This window comes from Perognathus longimembris, chromosome 11 (genome assembly GCF_023159225.1).
Source record: "Perognathus longimembris pacificus isolate PPM17 chromosome 11, ASM2315922v1, whole genome shotgun sequence".
Classification (NCBI taxonomy): Eukaryota; Metazoa; Chordata; class Mammalia; order Rodentia; family Heteromyidae; genus Perognathus; species Perognathus longimembris.
This window is the reverse complement of record NC_063171.1, coordinates 57,919,336-57,946,565: the sequence shown is the minus strand read 5'-3', so window position 1 is coordinate 57,946,565 and position 27,230 is coordinate 57,919,336. Positions and strand designations below refer to the sequence as shown.

The following is a 27,230-nucleotide window of genomic DNA, read 5'->3' as shown; positions in this document are numbered from 1 at the left end:
TGTGTGTGCGCGCGCGCGCGCGCGCGCGCATGCACCAGTTGAACTCAGGGTCTCAGCCCTATCCCTGAGCTTTTCTTTGTTCAAGGCTAGCCCTCTTCCACTTGAGATCCAGCTTTTTTGGTGGTTAATTGGAGACAAGGGTCTCACAGGCTTTTTCCTTCCCTGGGCTGGCTTCGAACGATGATCTCAGCCTCCTAAGTAGCTAGGATTACAGACACGAGCCACGGGCACATAGCTGTAGCATCTTTCAGAGATGAAAAAGACAAAAGCGCTTTCTCATCTAATGAACCATGGTGCTTCTGACACTACTTTACTCTGCCAGTACCTGGACTTGAACTCAGGGCCTGGGTGCCGACCCTTTACTTTTTTTTTTTTTTTAACTCAAGACTGGTTCTCTACCACTTGAGCCACAGCTCTACTGCTGGATTTTTGGTGGTTACTTGGAGATGAGTCTCTCAGATTTTTCTGCCAGGGCTGGCTTCGATCTGTGATCCTCAGATCTCAGTAGCTAGGATTACAAGCATGAGTTAGTTCTGTTCTGTAGCCCAGAGTGGCCTAGAACTCACAATCCTGCTGGGATTGTGGGCATGGGCTGTCATGTCCAGACTCTTCAAATTCTTTATCTCCCCTAAGGGATCTATTTTGTGTCGATTTTCAGAAGTTGAGACCGGAGCTGAGAGGGCACGTCATTTACGTAAGGCCACACTCGTGATCAAGGGAGGCGTCAGGTGCCTTGGCAGGTTTCCCAGAGCCCAGCATCGGAGCATGTCCTGAGCAAGCAAGCCTCAAGGCTTTAGAGCCACAGCAAGTGTCAAAGACAAAAAGACTCTTTTAGTCTACATTGTTTCCATGATGTTGGACATTTCTTTATGTTTGCTAAGTTAGACACATTTCTCTTAGTGTCTCCCCCACCCCCATGCACACCCCAGTGCTGGGATGGTACCCTAAGCCTTGTGCATGCTGGACAAGCAGTCTACTGCTGAGGTGGCTACCTACCAGCCCAGCCCTCCTCTCAGTTAGGCTGGGTGCCAGCGGCTCACACCTGTAATCCAGCCACTCAGGAGGCTGAGATCTGAGGATCCTGGTTCAAACCAACCCTGGGCAGCAAAGTCCATGAGACTCTTATCTCCAATCAACCACCAGAAAACTGGAAGTGGCGCTGTGGCTCAAGGTGGTACAGTGCTAGTGTTGAGCGAAAAAGCTCAGGGACAGCGCCCAGGCCCTGGGTTCAAGCCCCACGACCTACCAAGAGAGAAAGATGAAAGCAAGCAAGCAAGCAAGCAGGAAGGAAAGGAGGGAGGGAAGGAAGAAAGGAAAGAAGGAAGGCAGACAGGCAGGCCGGCAGACTAGGCAGAGTTTCCCTTTTAGAAATCTCTTCCTAGTCAGAGGTGATGGCACACACCTGTAATCCCAGCACTCTAGATGCTCAGATAGGAGGATCCCAAGTTCAAGACCAGCCCGGGTATGCAGCATGAGTCTGGCTCAGGAAAACAAAAACAAAAACTTGTCTTATGTGGCAGCCCCTGTTATGATGGCTTGTGTGACTCAGGGGATTCCGGGATGACCACGTGTCCACACCGCTGTCCGGCTCTCTTCGTTGCTCTTCTGCCTGGCAGAGGCCACACGCAGGAGCTCAGCGTGCGGGGCAAGGGCAGCCTGCGGGGCTAGGGCCCAGGCCGGCTTCTGCAGGGCAAGCCTGGAGTCTCTTCCTGTCGCCCACTGAGGGGGCCTCACTGGGCTCACACACAGGCACATGGCTCTGCCCGTCGGGTCTCTAAGCCAAGAGTGGCCTATTTTCCACAGTGATGTAGACAAACACGACGATGATGAGAACGCCAAGGACAGCGAGCCCCAGGCCCAGTGGAAGCTGATCCTCAACGCTCTTGGCCACCGCGCACAAGTCTCGCTTTGGGATGGTGTCTGGCGGTGGTGTGGCAGACCTGTGAAAATATGGGTGACTCTTAGGATTGTACCGTTTCTCCCTGTGACCCCCCCAGGTCAAAGGGCGCATCCACAATGGGGTGGCAGCGGGCCCCTCAACTCACTCGAAACCTAGCCAGATTTCAACAGGGGTCGGGGATGGAAGAGCCCTACAGTCCCCAGAGCATTCGTTTACAGCCTGGGCAGCAGCGTGACGCTGCTCACGGCTGGCATGAAGCCTGACCTGGGGACACCACAGAGTCCCCGCGCCCCCATGGGGAGCCGGCCTCCACCCATGGACGGGAGGTCTTCTCTCGTTTCACAGGAAGTGCTCTTCAATCTGTTCATTCAAAATTTTGCCACTCAGGCTGGGCGCCGGTGGCTCACGCCTGGAATCTTAGCTGTTCGAGAGGCTGAGACCTGGAGGATCGTGGTTCAAAGCTAGTCTGGACAGAAAAAGTCCTTGAGACTCTATCTTCAAAACAACCAGCAAAAGAGTAGGGATGGAAAGTGTAGTTCAAGTAGTGGAACACCAGCTGCAACAGCCAGCTGAAAATAAATTTGATATTTGCATTTAAAAAAGGGTCAAGGGGGGCTGGGGATATAGCCTAGTGGCAAGAGTGCTTGCCTCGTATACATGAGGCCCTGGGTTCCATTCCCCAGCACCACATATACAGAAAATGGCCAGAAGTGGCGCTGTGGCTCAAGTGGCAGAGTGCTAGCCTTGAGCAAAAAGAAGCCAGGGACAGTGCTCAGGCCCTGAGTCCAAGGCCCAGGACTGGCAAAAAAAAAAAAAGGGTCAAGGGCTCCCCCCCACTTTAGAATTGGGGGTTGAGTTCAGGGTCTAGCACTTTCTACACAGGCACACTACAACTTGAACCACATACCCTCAACCCCTTTGCTTTTGCTATTTTTTAATTTTTTTAATTATCTTTAAGTCGTTGTACAAAAGAGTTTCAATGGATTTTAGTTTAGTTTAGTTTTTTTTGGATAGAGTCTTGTGCTAACTTTGGCCTGGTTGGCATCCTCCAAGCCCCTTACCTCTGCCTCCTGAGTAGCTGGGATTACAGTACGAACCACCACATTCATCCTGCTTGCTGAATTTATTTTTAGGGAGAACTTTATGTTTCTTCTGGAATCTTGCAAAAAAATCTGCCAACGTTTACTTTGAAGTGAGGGACTTTCTACAAAGTTTCACTTTTCTCTCTCTTTTTTTTTGCAGGGTTAGGGATCAGCCCAGGGGGGTCTCTGGTCTACCAGGAAGCATACTCCGGCACCCTAGATTTACTTCCTGGCTGAGAAAAATGATCTGTCTTGCTTGCTTCTATTTGCAAGGCAAGCTGTTTTGTTTTGTTTTTTTTTGCCAGTTCTGGGGCTTGGACTCAGGGCCTGAGCACTGTCCCTGGCTTCTTTTTGCTCAAGGCTAGCTCTACCACTTGAGCCACAGCGCCCTTTCCGGCTTTTTCTATATTTGTGGTGCTGAGGAATCAAACTCGGGGCTTCATGTATACAAGGCGAGCACTTTACCACTAGGTAAATACCCTACATGTTCCTAAATACCCTACCTGTTCCTAAATACCCCACCTACTCCTAAATACCTGCCATTTTGCTTTCTCCTTTTATTTGTTTATGGCTTGGAGCGTTTTAATGACCAGACGTCATTTCTACACAAAAAAATAAAGTCATTTTTAAAACCATGTAGATTATAAACAGCCTCACTTTCAGGCACAGAAGTAGTGAATTTGTGTTTTATTGACTTTTTTAGTTTTCAAAAAAATGTCTTTCAAACTAGATGCAGGTAGTGCACACCTGTAATCCTAGCTGCTCAGGAGTCTGAGCTCTAAGGGTCCTGGTTCAAAGCCAGCTCGGGCAGGAAAGTCTATGAGACCCTTATCTCCAAATAACCACCAGCCCCTGTCTTGCTTCTATTTGAATGGGAGACCTTTTATCTGTTGGGCCAGGCCAGCTGCTCTCTTCCCTCTACCTCCCTTTCCATTCCTCCAAGACACAGAGAGCAAAACACTGTTTCCAATCCACTACTCATCAGGTCCTGGCTTTGGTTCTCAGTTCTGAGGTTTCTGGCATCCCCCCACCCCCACCTCCAGCTCTAGGAGATTAAGCTCCTGCATGTCTGAAATGAGGTAGCAGTGCAAATCTTTCACCTTTCCCAGCTTTTAGGCTCAAACACTCCACAGAAATCGGGATCACGAGGTCCCTCCCACCCCCTGAAGTTCAGAAAGTATTGGTATGATGTGCTCTAAGCAGGATGCACCTGATTTGATTGGTAGGCATCTGAGCCAGACAACGCAGGTCCACAACTCTTGTTTTGCCAAAGCAAGCCTCGAGTCTCTGATAAACAGAAAGAAAATGTCAACAGAAATTTGTTTCCAATGTCTTGTACAAAGGATCTTGATCTTTATTCTAGAAAAAAAACAAAGCACCTAATCAGAGGATTGATCAAAAAAAATTCTTATGTGTATACTGATACTGGGGCTTGAACTACAGGCCTACGTGCTGTCCCTCAGCTTTTTCCCTCAAGGCTGGTGCTCTATCACTCAAGCCACACCTCCACTTCCAACTTTTTGACTGTTCACTGGAGATAAGAGTCTCACAAACTTTCTTGCCCAGGTAGGCTTTGAACTGTGATCCTCAGATCTTAGCCTCCTGAGTAGTTTGGATTATAGGCGTGAGCCACCAATGCCTGGCCTTGATCAAAGTTTTTGACACATGGGGCAGTTTAATATTGCCCAACACAAACTTCCAGCCTGCACTTCTTTGATAATTAGCAAACCTATGGACAGTTTATGCAGATTCACAGAACAAGAGCCACCCATGCGTGACAAGGTCCCACTGTGATCCTAAATACCCCACCCGTTTCTAAATACCCTACGTGTTCCTCAATACCCTACATGTTCCTAAATACCCTACCTGTTCCTATATACCCCACCTATTCCTAAATACCAGCCATTTTGCTTTCTCCTTTTATTTATTTATAGCTTGGAGCTTTTAAATGACCATATGTCATTTCTATACCAAAAAAAAGTCATTTTTAAAACCATGTAGATTATAAACAGCCTCACTGTCAGGCACAGAAGTAATGACTGTTGTGTTTTTGTTGACTTCTTTAGTTTTCAAAGAAAATGTCTTTCAAACTAAGTGCAGGTGGCGCATACCTGTAATCCTAGCTGCTCAGGAGTCTGAGATCTAAGGATCCTGGTTCAAAGCCAGCTTGGTCTGGAAAGTCTTTAAGACCCTTATCTTCAAATAATCACCAGAAAACTGGAAGTGGCACTGTGGCTCGAATGGTAGAGTGTTAGCCTTGAGTGAAAGAGCTCAAGGACAGCAACTAGGCCTTGAGTTCAAGCCCCACAACCAACGGGGGAAAAAAAAATGCTTTAACATATGCCAACTAGTGAAAACCTTTCTGAAACACAGTACCTAACCTCTGGGTGAGTCCAAGTCAGAAAAAGGCCTACTTAATCCCCAACTGCCCCTAACACACCAAATACACTACCAGAAAGATCAGGACAGCTAAACTGACCATGGTTTTTACATCTGGAAAGAGAAAAATTCAGACAGAATACAACCGAACGGTGATGGGAAAGTTTATTAGAAAAGGAACAAATTACCCATCCCTCCACCCCCGGGAATGCAAAGAGGGAGCAGAGATGACACTGAGAACCTCCATCCACCTGGCAGTAGGCTCCCTGGGGCCTGCTGACGGGTACCACCACAGCTCCATTTGGGAGGTACACCGAGGCACGGAGAGGCTCAGGACTTTGCCTGGGTCACACAGCATCATCGATGGAGAGCCACTGGCTTCCACCACTAGCGGACATCGCCATTCCTTGCCGTTTCTAAACCTCACTTCTCTCTACACAGATCGCGCCTCTGAGGTCGATGGCTTCAGCCTTAATCTACGTGCTTCCCGCCCTACTTAACCGGAAGTTTCCTTTAATTCGTCAGGTATTTGTTGCGGAGTGGGGGCCGGGCCTCTGGCCAGTGAAGGCGACCGCACCTGCCCTGCCTGGCTTCCTCCCTCTCCAATCGCCCTGGAAGCTGTTGGATCTCACGCAGCTGTCATGGGCTGCTCGGTCAAGCCACAGTGCCTACTAGCTGGGTCACTGGTCCCTCGGTGGCTTCCCTCCTCTTGGGAGCACAGGACGCTTGCACGCGCAGGCAGCCCCGAGCCCTGCAGGGCTGCCGGGTTGCTGCCCAGTGATGGGCCAGGCGTGGAAGGAGCCGAGACGGAGACTCGGCCTGGTCCTCCACAGGGCGGAGCCAGGGCCAAGCCAAAGGGTACTGGCTGCTCTGACAGCAAGTCCCGGTCAGGGGGACATGCGGCCATTTCCTTGTGTTGAGGAGTGACCGGGAGAAGGACCACCTTGTTCAGAGCGTGACATCAACATCAAGACACCCCACTAGAGCTCATGGTCCCTACACGCTGCTTCAGTGGGTGGGGTGGCAGGCCCCAGGGGCTCACCGCCAGCTGTGGCACTGTGAGCTGCCAGTCACCCTGCCCAGCCCAGGAACACTGCTAGCCATGGGACAGCTGCAGCCCCTCCTCTGCCCCATCCTGTGTGTGTGTGTGTGTGTGTGTGTGTGTGTGTGTGTGTGTGTGTGTGTGTACTGGGGCATGAACTCAGGGCCTGGGCGCTGTCCCTTTCTTTTTTTCACTTACGGCTGGCATGCTACTCTTCTGGCTTTTTGTTGGTTAATTGAAGTCTCTGACTTCTGACAATCCAACCTGGGGCTGGCTTTGAACCTCTGTCCTCAGATCTCAGCCTCCTGAGTAGCTAAGATTACAGGTGTGAGCCACCAGCACCTGGCTTTCTCCTGTCCTCTCCCCTCCTCCCTCCCCTCCCCTCCCCTCCCCCAGCCCCCTTTCCCCCTTCTCAGAGAAGGGGCGTGGTCTCAAATGGCCAAGCAGACATGAGACAGGAGCCCCACAGCAGAGGGGGCCCCCAATCCTGCATAGACAGCTCAGGTTTCCCTACTGTTCCCACAATTTCTGGGAAGGAAGGAAAAGCCCTGAGCAAGAGGGACTCAGTTTCCCCTCAGGTGTACCCAGGTCATTGGCAGCCTGCACACTCAGAAGTGTTATTCCCACAGTGATGGGAAATCGTGGATTAAACAGAACCTTTCTTCTCTCACAGGAACGCTTACACACACGCAGAAGTAGACGATAGTGGAATGAACCTGCACATGCCATGCTCGTGTTTAATTCTCTTGAATTTAAAAATAAGAATGTTAACTAAAGCATTTGGGGTCGGCCTGTTGCACAGCTCTTAGGCAATCAAATACTCCCTCTTTTCTTTCCTCCTGCCCTAAGTAGCTGTAAATACTTTATTTCCTTGTCTTTTTAGTTTTCATTTCTATTTTCCCTTCTTTCCTTTGTTTCTTTCTATTCATGTCAGTTGAGATAGGATCTAAATTCGTTGCCCAGGCAGGCCCTAAACTCTTAGATTCAAGCACTCTCCTGCTAATGGGATTGTCCTCATGAGTAACTAGGACTACAGGCATGCATCACCACACCTGGTCTCCTATTCTTTTATCATTTGCTTCCTTGGCTAGCATTCATATTAGAGCGCACCAACAGGATGGAAAGGGTTTTGATTTCCCAAATGGAGTCATCAAGGCCTATGCACTTGACTGGACAGCCCTCAATAACAACGTTATGAGAAGTGGATTACAGGAAAAGGGTTGTCCGTTAATGTTAAATAACAAGCAGTATAAAATGGGTGTGCACAGTGTAATCAACAATACACACATCAACTACCCACTAACGTACAAACAAAACCTAGAGGACAATTAAAACATAGGAGACACACGATTGGGTTTTGTTTTTTTCCTCACCAAGTGATGTGTTTGTAATTGATTTGTATTTCATCTTTTAAAAATCCCTTTAATGCTGTTATAATATGATTTTCACTCTAAACAACATTTACAATGGAGCTAAAAAATATTGGCATTCATTAAAGCAATGGCTTAGCAAGGGTAAATGGCCCCCAAGGGAGGAATAGCTTTGCTTCGCACCCGCCTGCTCACCCAGAGTGAGGATCTGAAAAGATGGCTGTTTTTGCAAAGCATGTGGAGCCCACAGCTGGGGGACTTGTGGCCTGCTCTGCGTCTCCACCTTTGACACCTTGACCCTGGAACTCAAAGCAGGAGATTCTAACAGTGCTCACTTCCAACACCCAAAGCCCATGTGCCAGGCAGACCCCGTTCCCTGAATCAACTCATTTCATCTCCAGCGCTGCCCTCACAGGAAGCTGCTTCTATGAGGCCGATTCCCAGGTAGGGAAACGGAGGCAGAGCGTTTCTGCGGCTTGCTGTGATCACAGAGCTGGTGGAGATGGCGGTGGAAACTCCATCTCCAGCAGAAAGCAAAACTGGAGGCATGACTCAAGTGGTAGAATGCCACCCAGCCTGCGCAACTCTGAGGTCCTTGTTCGTCCCTACCTCATGTACCACAGTGTCTACCTCTGCCTCCTTGCCGAGAGTCAGATACCCGTGTTCTGTCACCTAATATCTGGGGCATCCATGTAACTCAATTTACTTAATCCTTTTAAGAGCCCTAGGAGGAAATCATTACGGTCACTATGTTACTCACAAGAAAATAGAGATCTAAGGAGCTAAACTACTTGCCCATGGTAACACAACCACTAAAAGGAAAATATACCTTATTGGGATGGGGTGGGGGGTAGTGCAAGGGATTGAATCCAGGGCTTTGTGCATACTAGATAAGCACTCTACCAAAGAATCGTATCCCCGGAGTCTAAAGATGTATTTTAACTATATTTTAGTTCTAAAGACTTAAAAAAAAATTCAGAGTTGAGCACTAGTAGTCAAGGGTGTATTCTTAGCTACTCAGGAGGCTGAGATCCAGAGATTAAGACCAAGGCCAGCCTGGGCAGAGAAGATGGCTAGATTCCATCTTCAGCCAAAAACACAAGATTGGAGGAATGACTTAAGTGGTAGAATGCCATTCTAGCAAGAACAAGATCTTGAATCCAAACCCCACTACTGTGTGTGTGTGTGTGTGTGTGTGTGTGTGTGTGTGTGTGTGTGTTTTCCTGGATGTGTTGTACATCTCTGTAATCTCAATCTGGGAGACTGAGGCCAGACAATTAAAAGTTGGTCACTAGTGTGGGCTACATAGTTGCGATCCTGCCTCATAAAAATAAAAACCCGTCAGATTAGGGAATTTATCATTGAAAATACGTTTCTGAAAACTGTTTCCATTAATTAATAAGTTATTCAATCATTCGTTTCCTGCGGAAGTAACATTTATATCAGTTCTAGTTGTAAATAGTCCAGAAAAAGATAGCCTTTTCATAAGATTGTTCCAGGCAAACAGTTTTGTGCTAATTCTGGCCTGCTTGCCTGAATCTGCAAGCAGGTTATGTGGGAGCTACAATGTCATCTCTATTATATTATGGCTAGCTACAAAACACTGGGCTGATATTCAGAGCCGGAGGAACAATAAAAAGTCTGCATTCAAAAATTACATTTGCTTTTTGAGAACCAACCATCAACAGAGAAGGATGGATTTGTTTGCCTTTCACATTTCGCATTTCACACACCTGCTCTGGGAGCCATGGTGGAGGGGAGCAGACACTGTTTTCCACAGTCCCTCTTGCCTGTCCTTCCAGGACTGCTTATCTTGGACTTGAATTTGGGGGAGTCTGAAGGCTATGACTTGGTCATGCACTTCTCTCGAACCAAAACAAAACAAGCTATATTTTCCAGTCACTTTAGAGTCCTTCTTTCCTTCCTTCCTTCCTTCCTTCCTTCCTTCCTTCCTTCCTTCCTTCCTTCCTTCCTTCCTTCCTTCCTCCCTTCCTTCCTTCCCTTCCTTTTTGTCTTTCTTTCTGTTTCTCTCTTTCTTGAACTCAGGGCCTCACAATCTCATTTGGCTTTGTTGCCAAAGGCTGGTGCTCTACCACTTGAGCCACGCTTCCCTTCCAGCTTTTTGCGGCTTAATTGGAGATAAGAACCTCCTAGATTTGTCTGCAGTGCTGGCTTCAAACCAGGATCCCCCTATCTCAGCCTCCTACATAGCTAGGATTACAGGTGTGAGCCCTGGCGTTTGCCTGCATTTTCTTTTTGTTAAAGAAGGCCTAGATGTAGAAGCAGACATTTTTATAAATGGCTCAGCAAAGTGGCAGTTATGACCTGCTTGCAGGCAGCAAAAACCCTTTTGATTTAGAGCTCTTTAAAACTGAGTTAACCCCAAGTCCTTTTATTGACTAAAATGATTAGATTAATAAAAGCTCTTATAATGATATAACTCGTACTTTATTGTTCTATCCTAATCTTGATTTAATAAAGTTTTCATTTAAAATATATTGTGTTCTTTTAACCTAAGTAATGATTTCGAATTAATTGGAAAAGCTTTTAAATAATCTGTGCTGCACCCGCATGAGATCCTTACAGTAACCTCTGCTCTGACTACCAGAAAAACATCTCCAAAACCCGGAAGAGAACAGCGCTGTCCAAAAGGAGTCTTCAAACACCTGCGCCAACGCTCACAGCCAAAGGCAAACTAGGAAAAACACTTCCTTTAAAGTCTTTAATGAGGTATTTTTTTTTGCCAGTACAGTAAAATAAGAAGAAATTAAAAGCACACTAAACCAAATTACAAAAGAGTCTACACCGAAATTAGTTATTAACAAGAGTTCCTTGTTAGAAGATCAGTATGCAAAGCATGACTTCATTTCTATGTAACAGCAGTAAACAATTTTTAAAGTCCTCTCTCTGTAAATAAATAAATAAATAATATCTAGTCCTTCCTTTTCTTTCTTTTTGTCTTTCCCTCTCTTTCCTTCCCTCTTTGCCAGTACTAGGGCTTCAACTCATATACATATATATATATATATATGAGTTCATACATACTCATATATACATATATACATATGAGTTCATATATATATATTACACACACACACACACACACACACACACACACACACACATTGCCAGGCACTGCTGGCTCATGCCTGTAATACTAGCTATTCAGGAGGCTGAGATTTGAGGATTGTGGTTCAAAGCCAGCCTGGACAGGAAAGTCCATGAGACTCATTTCCAATTAACCACCGAAAATCTGAAAGTGGAGCTGTGGTTCAAGTAGTAGAGGTTAAAAAAAAAAAAAAGAGTAGAGCAAAAAAGCTCAAGTACAGTACCCAGCCTCCCCCCGCCCCAATAAAAAGAAAGAAGAAAAGCATGGACTATTTAAAGTGACATTGGGACTGCGATGGAGGAGACAACCTCTCCCAGTTCCTTGTGCTCAATGCAGCCCGAACCCCGGGGGGTCACATGCAAGTCACAGAGAACTGTGGGGTGGGAGAAAGCACCAGACTGGACCCCCAGGGCCCCAGGAACTACGGGGGGTGAGCTGCCTGGGTTTTGTTTTTAGCCTCACAGGTCTTGAACTGGACACTGGACCACCAATGGATGTAGCCCCCTCCCCCAAACCCCCCAGAAAAGCCAAGGACAAGGAAAGGAGCAGCCTGGTGAGACAGCAAACTTCATGATAGTAAGTGCCAGGCTCCCAGCCCCCAGCCAGGGGAGAAGCCTGGGATCTCACTGAGGTGCTGCTGGAGCCAACAGAAGTGGAAGCGGGCCAGGAGCCTGGCTAAAAGGAGGCCTCTCTCCCACACATACATTGAGGGGTCCCCAGAAGAGAGCTTGCACTCTACCCCAATCTGACAGCCAAGAGGCCGTGCCCCCTCTGCTTCCCCCTGCTTGGAGTGGAGGAGGCCTGCTGAAGAAGGAGAAGAAGGAGGAGAAGAAAGAGGAGGGCGAAGAGGAGCAGGAGGAGGAGAAGGAGGAGGAGAAAGATTCGAGTAAAAGCAGACATCAACAAAACATTGACAGTGGGTGAATCTGAGTGAAGACTATACAGGAATTCCTTGCTCGAATCTGTCTGTATGTTTGAAGTTATTTCAAAATAAAAACTACCAAGAAGATCTTTTAAGGCACCAAGACAAGGTCAAACTATTGCAATATAGGTCCAACAAATATCATTAACAAAGACTGGGCTTGCTTGGCACCAGTGACTCACGCCTATTGTCCTAGCTACTTGGGAGGCTGAGATCTGAGGATCACAGTTCAAAGACAGCCCAGGCAGGAAAGTCTGTGAGACTCTTATCTCCAATTAACCACCAGAAACTGGAAGTAGTGCTTGGCTCAAAGTGGTAGAGCACTAGCCTTGAGCTGAACAGCTCATAGACAGCACCCAGGCCCAGAGTTTAAGCCCCAGGACCTACCAAAAAACCACAAAACAAACGAAAAAAGATCAGATACCACACTATATAAAGAGAACCTATAAGTGAATAAGAAAATGATAACCAATATAATGAAAGTGAGCAAAAGACATGAACAGGCATTTCATAATTGAGAAAATACAAATAACCAGCAAATTGCAAAAAAAAAAAAAAGCTCAATCTTATCAGTAAGAGGAGAAGTAATATTTCATTCATGAACTGCCGTCTCACACCATCATATGGACAAAAATTACATATGGCAATAGAAAATGTAGAAGATTTAGAATGGAGCTATCAATATGTGGTTGGTAGATGTGTGATTGGTGGGATTGCTTTACTGAGCGACTTACTCTGGTCTCCTAAGCTGAAAATGTATGCATACTTTTCATTTTAGCAGTTACACTTCTGAGTATATTCATGCAGTCAGAAAAAAAAAGTTTTTGCACATATGCAGTTTGTAACAGCATTGTTTCTGCCAAGAAAAAACTTGGAAATGATCCAAATGTCCAACCAATGGGGAACAAATAAGCACATTTCTAAATTGTTCTGTCTACCCCTAAAAATGAATCAACTAGAACTGCAAAGGCTGAGTGAGACCCACGCAAATAGGGCTGAAGAAGAACTAGGAACTTGCAGAAGAAAATTTACACTGTGCCATCTTTTGAATAAAATCTGAGATCATACAGAGCCAAACTAGAGTTATGAACACCATAAAGCAGAGGGAAAGAATAGATGGAAAACTCACACTAGTGGAGTGGGAGAGGGCGTATGAACAGGAGGCTTTTAACTGATTTAACAATGATTTGTTGGGTAAGGCATTTTCTAATATATTTTAAGGCATCTAGACCCACGTTAATTCTCTATTTGGACAAATTCCAGCTACCATATGCATAGTTATCAGCCAATTTCCCACTGCACCAGCACCAGAGCGGCTATGTGGTTGGAAGGGTCACTAAAAGCTTGCCTACAGGGTTCTTATCCCAGAGGCATCAGACCTTGGGCGCCCTGAGTGTACACAGGTGTCCCAAGTCTTTCTGCAGTTCCCATGAGTGGACACTAGGGAGAGCTATTTCATCACTCAGTTCCCTGTTGTTTTTCCTCCCCGGTGATCACTTGCTGTAAAGTGGCAAGTTGAGAGGATGGAAATTCCAGTCTCCGTTTTTGCTTCTGATCCTCTATGCGGTACTGGCGATGTCATCTTCCTGTAGTGTCTACCTGAGATGAACCACTCAGTCTCCTCCAGGAAGCCTTTCAGACAGGATATTTCATGATCAACAATCGTAATAAATCATGCCTGGACTCATGAATTATGATGTACTTGGTGCTCACAAACCCTGCTACGTCCCCAGGGGTTAATACAACTCTTAGGTGCTCTTCAGGGAGACACATCAGGAAATGCATCTCGCTAAGATGAATACATAGCTGGGTGCCAGTGGCTCACATCTATAATCCTAGTTGAGATCTGAGGATTGCTGCTCCAAGACAGCTTGGGTAGAAAAGTCTGAGACTCTTATCTTCAAAAAACTACTCAGAAAACGCTGGAAGTGGCAAATATGGGCTCTAGTGGTAGAGTGCTGACCTTGAACAAAGAAGCTCAGGGGCAGAGCCCAAGCCCTAAATTCAAGCCCCAAGACCACTCCCTCCCCCCCAAATAGATTAATACATATATCTATTGTCATATAGTGTATTATGACTTAGCTAAAGTCAATATGAGTATGTTCTTAGATGAAAGGCCAGGAAATGAGAGTTTTCTAAACAGGTTAAAATTGTTCCTAAGGAGGAGAAAATCACTACTTATAACTCAGCTTAGTGTGTATGTGTGAGTGTGTGTGTGTGCGCGCGCGCGCGTTGCTGCCAGGATTTAAACCCAGGTACTTGGCATTTTCTGCTCAAGGCTGGTGCTCTAGCATTTGAGCCACACTTCCACTTCCAGCTTTCAGATGATTAATTGGAGATACGAGTTTCTGGGATTTATCTGCCCAGGCTGGTTTCAAACCAGGAGATCCTCAGGTATCCGCCTTCCAAGTAGCTAGAATGATGGGCCTGAGCCACAGCCCCCAGCCTGTAATTCAGTAAGTTTACCTTTATGAATCAGAGTTTCTTTAAGTCATTCTTGGATTTCAAAGACTACGTTCTGTTAACCAGAAATAAGTCAATGCATAATGACCAGATGTGCTGAGCACTAAGCCAACCCAAACCCGCTTTCCTGGGAGGTCAGTACTTTTTAGGGAAGAATGTTAAATCACAGAGTCCCCACAAAGATGGCATTTAGCTCCCATTAGCACATGTCAAAGTTAGGATGAAAGGGCTTATTAAGTAGTTATAGAATACGTAATTTACATTTCACTTTGACCCAACTAGAATATACAACCCCTATGGGAAAGGAGGTTATTTTTCAATTAATTAAACAACTCTTATAGAGATATTTAGTACAATGTGTCTGATCTTCCAAAACATTTCTATACTACTCAACTCATACTCTCTTTTCTGGCTTTTTCTGAGTAGTTTCTTGGAGATATGAATCTCCATGTTGGAAACATGATCCTCACATATCAGTCCTGAGTGGCTAATATTATTGGCATGAGCTACCAGCGCCCAACTCAATCTACTCTTTTCTTTTTTTGGTGGGGGGGGGGGGCAGTCCTGGCACTTGGACTCAGGGCCTGAGCACTGTCCCTGGCTTCTTTTTGCTCAAGGCTAGCACTCTGCCACTTGAGCCACAGCGCCTCTTCTAGCCTTTTGTATATATGTGGTGCTGAGGAATCGAACCCAGGGCTTCATGTATATGAGGCAAGAACTCTTGCCACTAGGCCATATTCCCAGCCCCTCAATCCACTCTCTTGACTGAAGTCCTTTAACATAAGCTCCCTGGTTAGTTTGGGCCTTCCACCCCCACCTCCCCACCCCCCGCTCTGTGCCAATACTGGGGCTTGAACTTGGGACCTAGACACTCTTTAGTCTTTTCCACTAAAGGCTAGCTAGATGCTCTACCACTTGAGCCACAGCTCCACTTCTGGCTTTTTGCTGGTTACTTGGAGCTAAGAGTCTCATGGACTACCTGGCTGGCTTTGAACTGTGATCATCAGACCTCAGCCTCCTGAGTAGCTAGGATGACAGGACAGGTGTCAGAACATTTGGAGACCAAGACTGCAGAGGGTTGTGAGTGCTGGTAGCTGAAGCAGGGGAGAGGTGGGGATGAGGACAGTGTGTGTGTGTGTGTGTGTGTGTGTGTGTGTGTGTGTGTGTGTGTGTGTGTCAGAGATGACTTGAAGGCTTCAGTGTGGCCTAAGAAAGGGAATGGCTGGAGGAGGGTCACTGGAGTGCTGGCTTGGTGGTCAGTGGTCAAGGTGGTGGCCATGGGCTTATGCAGACCAGATGGCCATTGCCCAGGGAGACCTGGTATGCAGAGAAAATGAGAAAACTGGGTGAAAAATGTAAATGTATTGATGATAATGGACCCCACAACTGGAAGATAATGGAATCCTTGTCAGAGAGCAATGGATGGAGGGGAATGGTTAGAAAGAACACCAGCGTGTTGGATTGTAATTGGAGATGGCTGTGAACTCCGGCTTCCAGTTTCATACCTTCCTAGGTAAAACGGCCACAGACACATGGGCACGTGTTCTTCCTAGCTCTGTCCACTGCGAAGACCTGGGGGTAAGGGCAGCCTTTGAGAGGAGCACGGGGGCCGAGGGCTGGTTTCTCAGTCCCGTCCTGCAGGTAAAGGGCCCCTGGGGGCAGGGACTGCACAAATCAGGTGGGAAGATCTTCTAAGCCAGGAACTAAGGAGAGGCTTAAAAACATGTCAAGCAGACACAGGTGGCTCACACCAGTAATCCGAGCTACTCATCTCTGAGTCACTCGCTTCCGATCCTCACATCTGGAGATGGCAGCTTGAAGCCAGCTTGAGCAGGAATGTCATGTGAGATCCTCGCCTCCAATTAAGCAGCAAAAAGCCAGAAATGGAGGTGTGGCTTAAGTGACAGCAAAAGCCATGAGCAAAAAGGCTGAGTGTGGGAAGCCTTGAGGTCAAGCCCCAGTGCTGATGTGTGTGTGTGTGCGCACACTGTATCAAAAGGAAACGATACCCATCTTTAAAAGGCTCCCACTGGTCAAGGGTGGGATAAGTGAGCACTAAAATAATATCAAGGGAGCATTGAGGATACACTCAGTAACAGAGAGGGTGTTTACAAATGCGCAAGGACCTGAATTCCAGGTTGCCTGCCTATCTATCTATCTATCTATCTATCATCATCATCATCATCATCATCATCATCATCATCATCATTTAGCCTCTGTCAGGCTGTCTGCCTATCATCTACCTGCCTAGCTAACCACATCTACATCCATCTATGGTATACACACATAATACACTGGCAAACTCAAGTGAATTTGAGTTCTACAAACTGTCCTAGCAAATTGTGCAACCCAAGGAGAGTCTGGTGAGAACTCCAGACTCGGAGCCCGCCACGGGGCCTCATGGGAGGGAGCGGAGGGTTTGAGGCAGGCATCTGAAGCAGGAACCATCTTGGGGACAGAGCGGGCAGCTCCGGGGTTGGTGCTCACAGCAGGTAGGCAGTGTCTGAATGGAAACACATGGCCCGGCCAGCTGCTGCCGGCTGAGAAACGGTAGGTGAGGAAAATAGAAAGCCACAGACACATCAGGTGCGGGACGTGATCTGCAGATAGGATGAGATTGTGAGCCATTGTGGGCCAGGAAGCAAAAGGAGATGGAAGAGACAGCTCAGCAGGACACTGGAGCGGCACGGAAGCCTTGTGGATCGCCTGGGGAATGTTTCCTGATGGGTGTGTGGGAACAGGCCCCGTGGGAGTGGACAGGATAGCGCTCACAGGCTGGGGCTTCGTATGCACACTGCTCCCAGATGGTTTGGACGATGCTAGTGTATGCACACACACACACACACACACACACTCACACATACACAATGAATGTGATACAAAGTAAAGATGGGTACAAGGAATATAGGAACCCTTTGTGCTATTCTTGCTCCTTTCTGTACATTGGAAACTATCTCAAAATTAATTTTCAAAACATTTTAAGGAAGTCTGTATCCTAGCTACTTAGGAAACTGAGATCTGAGGATCACAGTTTGAAGCCATCCAGGACCAAGAAGTCTGAGAGCTTCCATCTCCAATAACCAACAAAAAGCAGGGTTGGAGATGTGGCTCAAGTGGTAGAAGGCTTGAGGTCACACCTCGGTACCACACAGACACTGAAAGAGCTTAAAAGGTGGGGAAGAACTTAAGCACAAGATTAAGAAGTCCTTAATACTTAAAAAAAAAAAACTTTATTATGTGGCCCAGGCTGACTTCAAACTCAAGATTCTCCCTCCTCCATCTCCCAGGTGATAAGATTACAGGCGTGAGTCGCTACACTCAGCTCTAACACATACGCGCTCAGCTGGCATGCATCCCCCACAGTAGTCACTGAAAGCCATCTATAATTGCACTGTATCTGCATATTTATTTCTATATTTGCAAGCACTGACAAGCCACATTCTGTGTTGTTTAGGCCTTCAGTACTGAAGAATATTTCCATGGTGTTACTTTTTTTCCCCCCCACTAAATATGTTGCTTTTGTATTGCAGATAATTAAACATCATGCTCTTTCTACAACAGTCATGTTAACAATAATCATGGTTCTTGTTTGTACTTAAATAGCCCTTATTATGTTCCGGAACGACTTGGCTTTTATTTTATTTTTATTTTTGGTAGTGCTGAGGCTGGGAGGGACCGCATGCTAGGCAAGCACTCTACCACCGAGCACCACTTCAGCACGGCCTCACATTTGTAATTCCACTTTCACAACCCTGCCCACAGTTCCACACCACCACTATCCTGTTCATACAAGAAGCAGCACAGCTAGAGAGGCCTGCCCAAGTACGTGGCAGAGCTGGGATTTGAACCCTGACAGCCTGGCTCTCGAGTCTGTTGGGTTTTGTTTTGTGTGTGCATTTGTTGTTTGTTTTGGGCTGGTCCTGGGGCTTGAACTCAGGGCTTGGTGCTGTCCCTGAGCTTCTTTCTGCTCAAGGCTAGCTACCGCTTGAGTTGCAGCTCTACTTCTGACTTTTTCTGAGTGGTTTATTGGTGATAAGTGTCACAGACTTTCCAGAACCACCAGTACCCAGCTTCCAGTCTGTGCTTTTTATCTTTGTATCTGTTGTTTGCAGATCTCATTTAAAAATTTCCTCAACACCAGGCTCTGGTGGCTTACTCCTAGCTATTCAGGAGGCTGAGATCTGAAGATCATGGTTCAAAGCCAGCCCAGCCAGGAAAGTCTGTGAGACTATTATCTCCAATTAACCACTAGAAAACTGGAAGTGGTACTGTGGCTCAAAGTGGTAGAGCGCTAGCCCTGAGTGAGAGTTCAGGGACAGTGTCCAGGTCCTGAGTTCAAGCCCCAGGACTGAGAGAGAAAGGAAGAAGTGCCAGGCACCTGTAATCCTCGCTACTCAGGAGGCTAAGATCTGAGAGTTAAGGTTCAAAACCAGCCTGGGGAGGAAAGTTCCTGCGATCCTTATCTCTAATTAACCACCAAAAACCTGGAAGTAGAGCTGTGGCTCAAGTGGTAGAGTGCTAGCCTTGAGCACAAAAACGAAGAGACAATGCCCAGGTCCTGAGCTCAAGCCCAAGGACAGACACAGAGAGAAGAGAGAAGAGAGGAGGGGGAGGAGGGGGAGGAGGAGGAGGAGGGGGAGGAGGAAGAGGAGGAGGAGGAGGAGGAGGAGGAGGAGGAGGAGGAGGAGGGGGGAGGAGGAGGAGGAGGAGGAGGAGGAGGAGGAGGGAGAGAGAGATATCTAGGCTGGGCCTACAGAAGGCACAGAGATCCTGGCAGCCAAGTGCGTGGTCTATGAGGCAGAGAAAGAGAAGGGGCCAGACAACGCAGGAGGGCACAGCTAGGCCAGATGCCCTTTGGATACTAGATACCCCTGGCCTCCCAAGGATGAGTGTACAGCACACACACACGTGCACACACACACACACACATATTAACCTTGGCACTAGCCCCAGCCCTGGGGTAAGCAGGCCACAGGCCCTGCTGTGGTGGCCAGGACCATCCCATTCCTCCCGGATAGTGTCCCCTTCCCATTCCTCCCCGTTGGTGTCCCGTTTCACCCCACCGGTCCCATCTCCTCTCCCTGGCAGCTCGCAGGAAGTGAGCACCTCCCCGACTCAGCAGGGGACAAAGGGCCACTCCTCCGCTGGTCAGGCAAGCTCCGCAGAGCCTAGTGTCTTTCAGACAAAAACACTCCCCATTAAGAAAACAATAACCACCTCCCTTCCCTCCATCTCCTTTCTTTCCTCCCTCTCCTTCCTTCTTCCCACCCTCCTTCTCCTTCTTCCTTCCCCTCTCCTCTCTCCCTCCCTCCTTCCCTCTTTCCCTTCTTTTTGTTGAGACAAGGTCTCAGCACAACACGGGTAAGTAGGTGCAGTGCTTTCTGTTGCACTAGAAACTCACCAAAACGAGGGGGAAATGGAGTGTTCGGGAGGAAGACAGGCAAATATTGTCTCCCTAGGCACGCAGAAGATTGTTAGGTACAGACCAGTGCTTTTAAGTAATTAAAGTCTATAGTGTAAGATGAGTGTCTCAATAAACACTTTCTACCACTTTTACATGGAAATTTAAATGCGTATTTACATTTACTTTCGGATTTAAAGTTGAACAGATGTCTTGGGGCCTTTCTGAGAATCAAAATGGCTTACATAAATCCTCAGATCAAAAGATTTTCTGCCATCACAAACTTTCTATTTAATTCTATTGCCAATTCAAAATATTGATGTGGCTTTCCTTCAGGCCTACAAAAAGCAAAGAGGAAAGAGCAACAGCCATATTGATGTGTTTTGAACCCACGCAGGTTGCTTTTCCTACACTCAGGTTGCTTTTTCTATCATAAACATCTTTGCAGGAACAAGACAAAAGGGTTTTCTGAGGAACTGAGGTTGGGATGAATATGAAGGAACCTTTTAATGAGCCATTTGAAAACCTTTTCAGAAAAATCTGACATGCTATCAGAATTACTTCATCAAATCTGAATTCTGCTTCAATAGAAAGCAAACGCCAAGTGCACTGCACCAGTGTTTACCTGGAATTCCTTTTCATTGGTTTAACTCTGCCTTCATTTTTAAACTCAGGAGCACATTTGCAAACTCAACTATTCAACACTGGAACTTCTGGTAGATGCTGTTAGGTTAATTGGCTATAAAGGGTCTCATGGACTTTCCTGCCTGGGCTGGCTTTGAACCTCCATCCTCAGACCTCAGCCTCAGTAGCTAGGATGACAGGTGTGAGCCACCGGCACCTGGTCCCGATGCCGTTTGAAAGGGTACCCCGTAGGTGGCCTTTGGGACATTTCTTAGAAGATTTTGACAGGAGCAATGGGATGGGGGATGGGAGAGTGAAAAGGATTCTGGGAACCGAAGCAGGAGCGGCGGGGTTGGGTGAGGGGCCCACTGGAGGCTTGCATCTGGTTTTGAGAAGGCCCTGGGCAAGTAAGTACGGTGATTCAATCTCAGCGGGGAAACGGGCAGGAGAATGGGGAAGCGGAAGGCGGAGGCCACTCTGCAACCATTTTGCAATTGTACCAAATAAAAAGGTAATATGGGCAGAAAATAGGATAGCTTTGGTTTGGTTTGCTTTTGAGAAAAGATCTCATTATGTTGCCTCAAACTCCGGATCCTTCTCTGTCAGCCTCTGAGTGCTTAGATTATAGGGGTACACAACTGTACCCGGGCTTAGAATCAGTTTTTAAACATGATGACTCTAATTCTTAGGACTTGACCTCTGTAAAGACATGACCGGGGAGGGAGAGAGTAAAGCTGTCCCCCTCAGCGGAGGCCACCAGTGAGCAAACCAGGGCTTGGTCCCGATGTCCATCCCAAACCCAAAGGGCAGAGCATAAATGCATACATCATCATCATCTAAGGGCCACCCTTTTGTTAGGTGGATGACAGGGGTGGGGGGGGCGGGGAGGAGCAGAAGGAGGCGGGGACAGAGAACAAAGAGGGTGAGGCTGTTCCCAGGCCTGTGCCTCAGACCCAGAGTCCTGGGTAGTCAGGCTGGGGTTGAAGGAAGCAATGCAGAGCCAGACAGGGAAGCCAGCGGACCATTGAGGGAACAGAAGAAAGACAAGAAAGCAAGAGGGTCTAGACCCATGGAGAGAGAGTGGGATTCCCAGGGGTGGCCGGAGGACCATCCTGGGAGCACCGGGAGGCTTACAGCTACTAACTGACTCCCCCAAAGCATGCTACCAGGAAGTGGAGGGAGGGTCTCTAAACCAACCAGACCTTCCTCCCAAGCGTGCTACCCTCGAGGGCCTAGCCTCCCGCTCCAACCTGGTGTTGGGGCGGAGGCCCCACCGCAACATTTCACCCACAAAAACCTGAATTCAAGCGATCCTCTTTACGTTAGGTTATCACCCTAACAGAAGTGCTATTTGCTGTTCTTCTCATCTATAGGTAAGGAGGTATTAGGCATGTGTTAGAATTGTACATACTTTTTTGGATTCCTTGTCTTTTTCTGTGGTGAATGTGATATTTCCTTTCAAAATGATATTAAACTCTGGATCAAGAGGGGGGGAAAAAAAGAAAAAGAAAAATAGGCCATGAGAACGCACAAGCCAGCAAAGGAAATAAACAGCAAGCGCAAGCGCGGGGGTGAATTCTCTCCAGAAGAAAATTCCTGTTGCCCGTCTGAGGGGGAAGGGCCTTCCCCCCCCACCCCACCCCCACCCTCTGGAGCTGGGCCGGCCTTGATGGACCACGTGGGCCTCCCCTGGGGACGGCGGCTGGCTGTCAGCAGCGCTGTTTGCAGCCTTGTCATTGTCCCTGGGTGCCAGCTCCGTGCATCCCTAAATGTCACAACAGCAGGAGGATTTTCCCCCCTCTCTCTGTGTATACTTAAAAAAAAAAAAATGCACCCGGGGGAGGGTAAGGCTAGACCACGGCTCAAAGGCTTTCCACCCAGCAGGGAGCAGCCAATGGCAGAAATCAGCTTGTGCTCCAGTGTTTGGAGCAGGCTGGCTGACTCCCTCGTGTTCACACACTGAGCACCGATTCTAATGAGACTGTGTGTGTGTGTGTGTGTGTGTGTGCACGCTGGTACTGGGACCTGACCTCTGGGCCTCAAACGCTCGCTTAGCTTTTTCTGGCTCTCGTTTGCTGGTTAATTGGGTATGAGGGTCTCGTGGACTTTCCTGCACTGGCTTCCAATCAGGATCCTCAGATCTCAGCCTCCCGCCGGAGTAGCCAGGATTACAGGCCTGAGCCGGCAGCCTGGCTTCATGGGAGACTTTTAAATGAGCTCTCCAAGCCAAAAAAGATTTGGGAAGTTTGAAAAGAGGTCAGATCATTTCAGCTCTGTTCCCCACACTGTCTAAACAGTGAGTGAAAAATCAGAAAAGTAGAAAGCAACTGCTGTTTGGATGACTCAGAATTGTTCTAGAACTTTCCGCACAGCCCCACAGCAGCGTTAGGTTTCATAGGACCGACCTCCACACCCTCATCCCCATCAATTACTTTTCGGCCACTCCATTCCAGCGGCACTGGAGGCTGAGACTCCAGATGGGTGAATCCAAAGGCAAGTTCAGACCTTCGCTAGGACCAGGGCATTCTGCCTGGAGCAAGGGTGGCATTACAGGGGTAGGGTGGTGGGGCCTCTGCCCCTGACCTGGTGCCCTGCAATTGGTTGGCACTTAACGGGCCCAGTCAAAGGCATTCACAGCTCAGGCGTGGAAGGGTGGGTTTCCTCCCAGCCAGCATAGCCCCGCCTGGGTTGGCTATGTGCTGGGAATCAGAGGCGCTAGGCCCGACATGGCCACAGCTTTGCTCTGAAGTTTTGAGCTGTGGTCCCCGGCAGTAATAAACAGACAGCCTGGCTGGAATGATCTCTCAGCTCCTTTCCAAGACAGGAACAGGCAAGACAGGCCCAGATCTACGACAGAACTCAGAGCACTTCCAACATCCAGGGGGAGTCTGGGAGAACCCCTTGTGCTTGTACACTTCCCTGCTTAGGGTCAGGGGTGTCTGTCCCCTAAACCTTGTCCTTTTCAAATAAGCCTGGCTGTGCCCAACCCTTAGGGGAAGCGACCCATGCCTCTCCGATTCCAAGATTATCAGGAGGTTTCCGGAGGGCGTGCGGATTGCTTGTCAAGCTGTCAATTTGAAGTACATGAAATCATCTTCTATCTAGGGCAGACGTGGTCCAAACTGTAGCAGGTTCTGCCTCATAGTAGAAATTACAAGCAAAATGTGAGGTCTGTGTGGAAAGACAATTGTGAGGGCCAGCTGTGAGTTCAAATCTCAGGTCTGTCACGTGGAGTCTCTGAACATATTTGGAATTCCTGGACAGTGTGGGGGTGAGGGGACCCCTGCCCGGCAAGGCACATTCTGATGTGTGCCTATTTTTTGGGATCGCTGCCCTCCTCTGTGATGTTGGGCTAGTCACCCCGCCTCTCTGAGCTTCAGCTAAGCTTGGTCAGAGTTAAATGAGGTGATGCACAGCTATTCACTATGACTCCAAGAGGACTCCTAAAGATATGTTGGGGGAATAAATATATTGTGGGAACCTCCGAGGCAAGGATGTAAAAGCCCAGAGGCCACCCAGGGCCAGGGCCTCTGGAGCCCCGAGTTCAGTGCTCCCTACCTACTCGGTGACCCCAAAAGGGACCAGATTGCTTTTTGCTCCCATGGGAATCAAGAGAGCCACATAAGAAAGAAAGATTCAAAGATGGTACATGCTAATTCATCTTTTCTTTGTGTGCCAGTGTCTCAGTCCTGGCCTGGGCACTGTCCCTGGGCTTTTTAGCTCAAGGCTAGGGTTCTACTATTTGAACCAAAGCTCCCCTTGGGCTTTTTTTCTTTTTGGCAGTTAACTGGAGATAAAAGTCTCATGGACTTTCCTGGCTGGGCTGGTTTTGAACCATGGTCTTCAGAGCGCAACCTCTTGAGTAGCTAGAATTAGTAGTATGAGCTACCAGCTTAACAGGCACAAAACAACTTCTTCCAGTAAAATAATTTTACCTCATCTAAGGAAATTAATGATGAAATGTATGCAGTGAGACAAGGAAGAGGTTGAGATTTCAAAGGAAGTGCAAAATATTTACCTGTGGAAACCTCTGGTTTTAAGGAACTTGGCTCTAGTTAGCTTAGTCCTCCTCCCAACTTCCCATCCAAGTGAGTGTCACAATGAACTCAGTTATGGAATTATGAGTTCCTTTGGCAGCCCAATGGCCTATCTTTCCTGGCGCAGTGTGCAAGCAGGCCACACATTATTTCACAGGTCAGCTTGCACACCCCATAAAGCTGCATCAATCATGTGGAGCAGGGGATTGGTGAGTGCGAAGTTGCTAGCTAGCAGTACAGTTTATGGCGGTACCTTCTGTGTCATCCTGAAAGCCATCGAGCTTTCTCAGGTCCTTCACCACAAGTTGTCCGTAAGGAGGCAAGACCAACAATTGCTTCAGTTTCTTTTCATAGAGTTTTCTGGTAGAAGCTGAGGAAGAATTGGGAGAACAAATGTAACTGTTCTGCTTTTGTGTGTGATCAACTGGCTTCAAGGTGTTCTATTAATTTAGCTGGGCACCAGTAGCTCATACCTATAATCCAAGCTACTCAGGAAGCTGAGATCTGAGAATCCAGGTTCGAGACCAGCCTGAGCAGAGTCTGTGAGACTCTTCTCTCTAGTTAACCAGCAAAAAGCTGGAACTAGAGGTGTGGCTCAAGTAGTGGAATGCCAGTCTTGAGCGAGAAACTAAGGGAGAGCCCCGAGTTTAAGTCCCAGTACACACACACACACACAGACCTTTGTTCTAGTCCTTTCTATTACTAGCTAACTATAGCTTCTAAAATGAGGCGAACTCCTCAGTCACTTGAGCCACTCCCCCTGGTCCAGAAACACTTAGGTGGTGTCTGTAAGGGCTACCCACAGGTAGATACTCAGTGCACCTGAGAACAAGGAAACGCAGCCAGGCATTTTGTCTACTCTAGAGCATATCCTAAACACTCAAACACAACAGGAGGTGGGATAAAAGATGGCTACTTTTAACTCTTGAGAAAAAAAAAAAAGCCAAAAAAAGAAAACCCAGGCCCCTTGAACTCACACCGCATTGGCTAATCTATAAAAATCTGGTGTATTTATCACCTCTTCCCTGTATGTTTTTCTATTTAATTTTTTCTTTTTTTGGGGTTGAATGCAGAACCTTGCCCTTGCCAGGCAGATACTCTTCCCCGGGCCAAGGCACCAAGCCTTTTTGCTTTACTTATTTTTTTTTAATAGGGTCTCCATTTATTCCCTAGCTTGCCTGGACCACGAGCCGATGTAGCTGGGATGATGGGCGCCCAGTTTTTATTGGCCTTGAACTGCAATCCTCCCCATCTCTGCCTCTAGAGTAGCTACGTATATAGGTGTGAGCCACTGTACCAGCCTATTTCTATTTTCATGGTTTTTATTCCTTTACTATAAGGTTTTTTGTTTGTTGTTTTTTTTGGTGCCAGTCCTGGGGCTTGAACTCGGGGCCTGAGCACTGTCTCTGAGCTTTTTTGCTCAAGGCTAGTGTTCAACTCTTCTTTTTTTTTTTTTTTTTTTTTTTTTTTTTGCCAGTCCTGGGCCATGGACTCAGGGCCTGAGCACTGTCCCTGGCTTCTTTTTGCTCAAGGCTAGCGCTCTGCCACTTGAGCCACAGCATTACTATGGCCTGTTTTCTATATATGTGGTGCTGGGGAATTGAACCCAGGGCTTCATGTATACGAGGCAAGCACTCTTGCCACTAGGCCATATTCCCAGCCCAGTGTTCAACTCTTGATCTATTGCCCAGTCTGGCTTTTGGTCAGGAACTTTCCTGTCCAGCCTGGCTTTGACCCACGATCCTCAGATCTCAGCCTCCTGAACTGCCAGGCGTGCCCGGCAGTAAATCGCTTTAAATGAGGTCATTTGCAAACAACAAACGCGAGTCCCTCCGTTTGCCTTAGACATACGTAGTATGGGGCCCGGAGAAAATCCAAGCTGTTCAAGGTGGATCTGCAAGTCATAGTTGCTCAGACACTGCACGTCTACCATACTGAGAGCAGCGTGGCCTCTTGTTACAGTGGAATCCCTGCAATCAGAAGACATGACGCTGGTGAGCCCAGCTTCACACACAAGTGCAAGATCGCTACTCATCCTACAGAAGGGCTCACAACACTGCGGAACCCGTGTGGGGTTCAAAGGGGGTACAAAGCTTTGGGAGGGTACAGCAGAATTCTTGGGGTTCAATTGATGTTTTCTACACAACTAAGGAGAGAAAAGAATTCTACACAAAATACCCAGGGATTTCCATGACTACTCCAAATCTCAGTAAGACTCAAGCTCTGCGAGAAGATAAGTTAATTAAATAGGAAAAGGCTGAGAGAGATTTTTTTTTTTGCAAGTTAAATAAAAGTTATTTATCCCTGGCCTCCTTTGATGAGAGTGCAGAGTACAGAACACTTGGTTATTGCAAACAGTAGTGTTTTTCACACTTGCAATTTAACTCTGAGCATAACGAGATGGTTGTTTTTAATTAACCGCCAGCAGACTTTGTAATTGCTGAATTGGCATTTGAAGAAAAAAAAAAAAAGTCAACTCTTCTTTCTCTGGCACACAAATTGATTTATATAGATTGGTGCAGGTCTTGATAGGGTGCTCCAAGACCACACAGCCTTTAGTTCCATCACTTTTATTCTTGATCTCTCCCCCCAAACCTAAAACTCACCCTGCCACCTACTTCACAAAATCCTGAAAAAGACAGACCCATTCATCAGGCCTTTTCACAGAGATTTTTAATTTAGGAGTTTATTTGTTGTACCTCATTTCTATCATGTTTCGAGGCTTTTTAATATTGCAGTGAAAATGATCGCGAGATAATTACTCAGCATTGGAGGATCTAGACCAATTTTAAGTAATGACTTGGCTTTTATTGGTGATCAGTCAATGTCCAATTAAGAAGAACATTGAACACAAGCTTGAAAATGTCGTGAGTTGTTAAGACTTGCTCAGGGATGCCTTAG

The 27,230-nt window shown here is 47.3% G+C and overlaps 1 protein-coding gene across 1 annotated transcript; it reads right to left on the bottom strand.

Annotated features, from left to right (window-relative positions):
- Positions 1–1,774: 1,774 nt before the first annotated feature.
- On the bottom strand, positions 1,775–26,262 carry Lemd1 (LEM domain containing 1). Its single transcript, XM_048358246.1, has 5 exons — positions 26,181–26,262; positions 24,583–24,699; positions 21,704–21,768; positions 2,046–2,164; positions 1,775–1,940 (listed from the first exon to the last, which is right to left on the bottom strand). The coding sequence occupies exons 1-5, from the start codon at positions 26,260–26,262 to the stop codon at positions 1,775–1,777; spliced, it is 549 nt and encodes a 182-aa protein (XP_048214203.1).
- Between the last annotated feature and the right edge of the window lie 968 nt (positions 26,263–27,230).

Excerpts from the sequence above, each read along its gene's own strand:
- Lemd1 (XM_048358246.1), bottom strand. The coding sequence starts at position 26,262 with ATGGTAGACGTGCAGTGTCTGAGCAACTATGACTTGCAGATCCACCTT. Across the intron at positions 24,700-26,180 it reads TTCTCCGGGCCCCATACTAC|CTTCTACCAGAAAACTCTAT; the intron begins GTATGTCTAAGG and ends ATTCTTCCTCAG. Across the intron at positions 21,769-24,582 it reads CTTTCAGGATGACACAGAAG|AGTTTAATATCATTTTGAAA; the intron begins GTACCGCCATAA and ends CTCTTGATCCAG.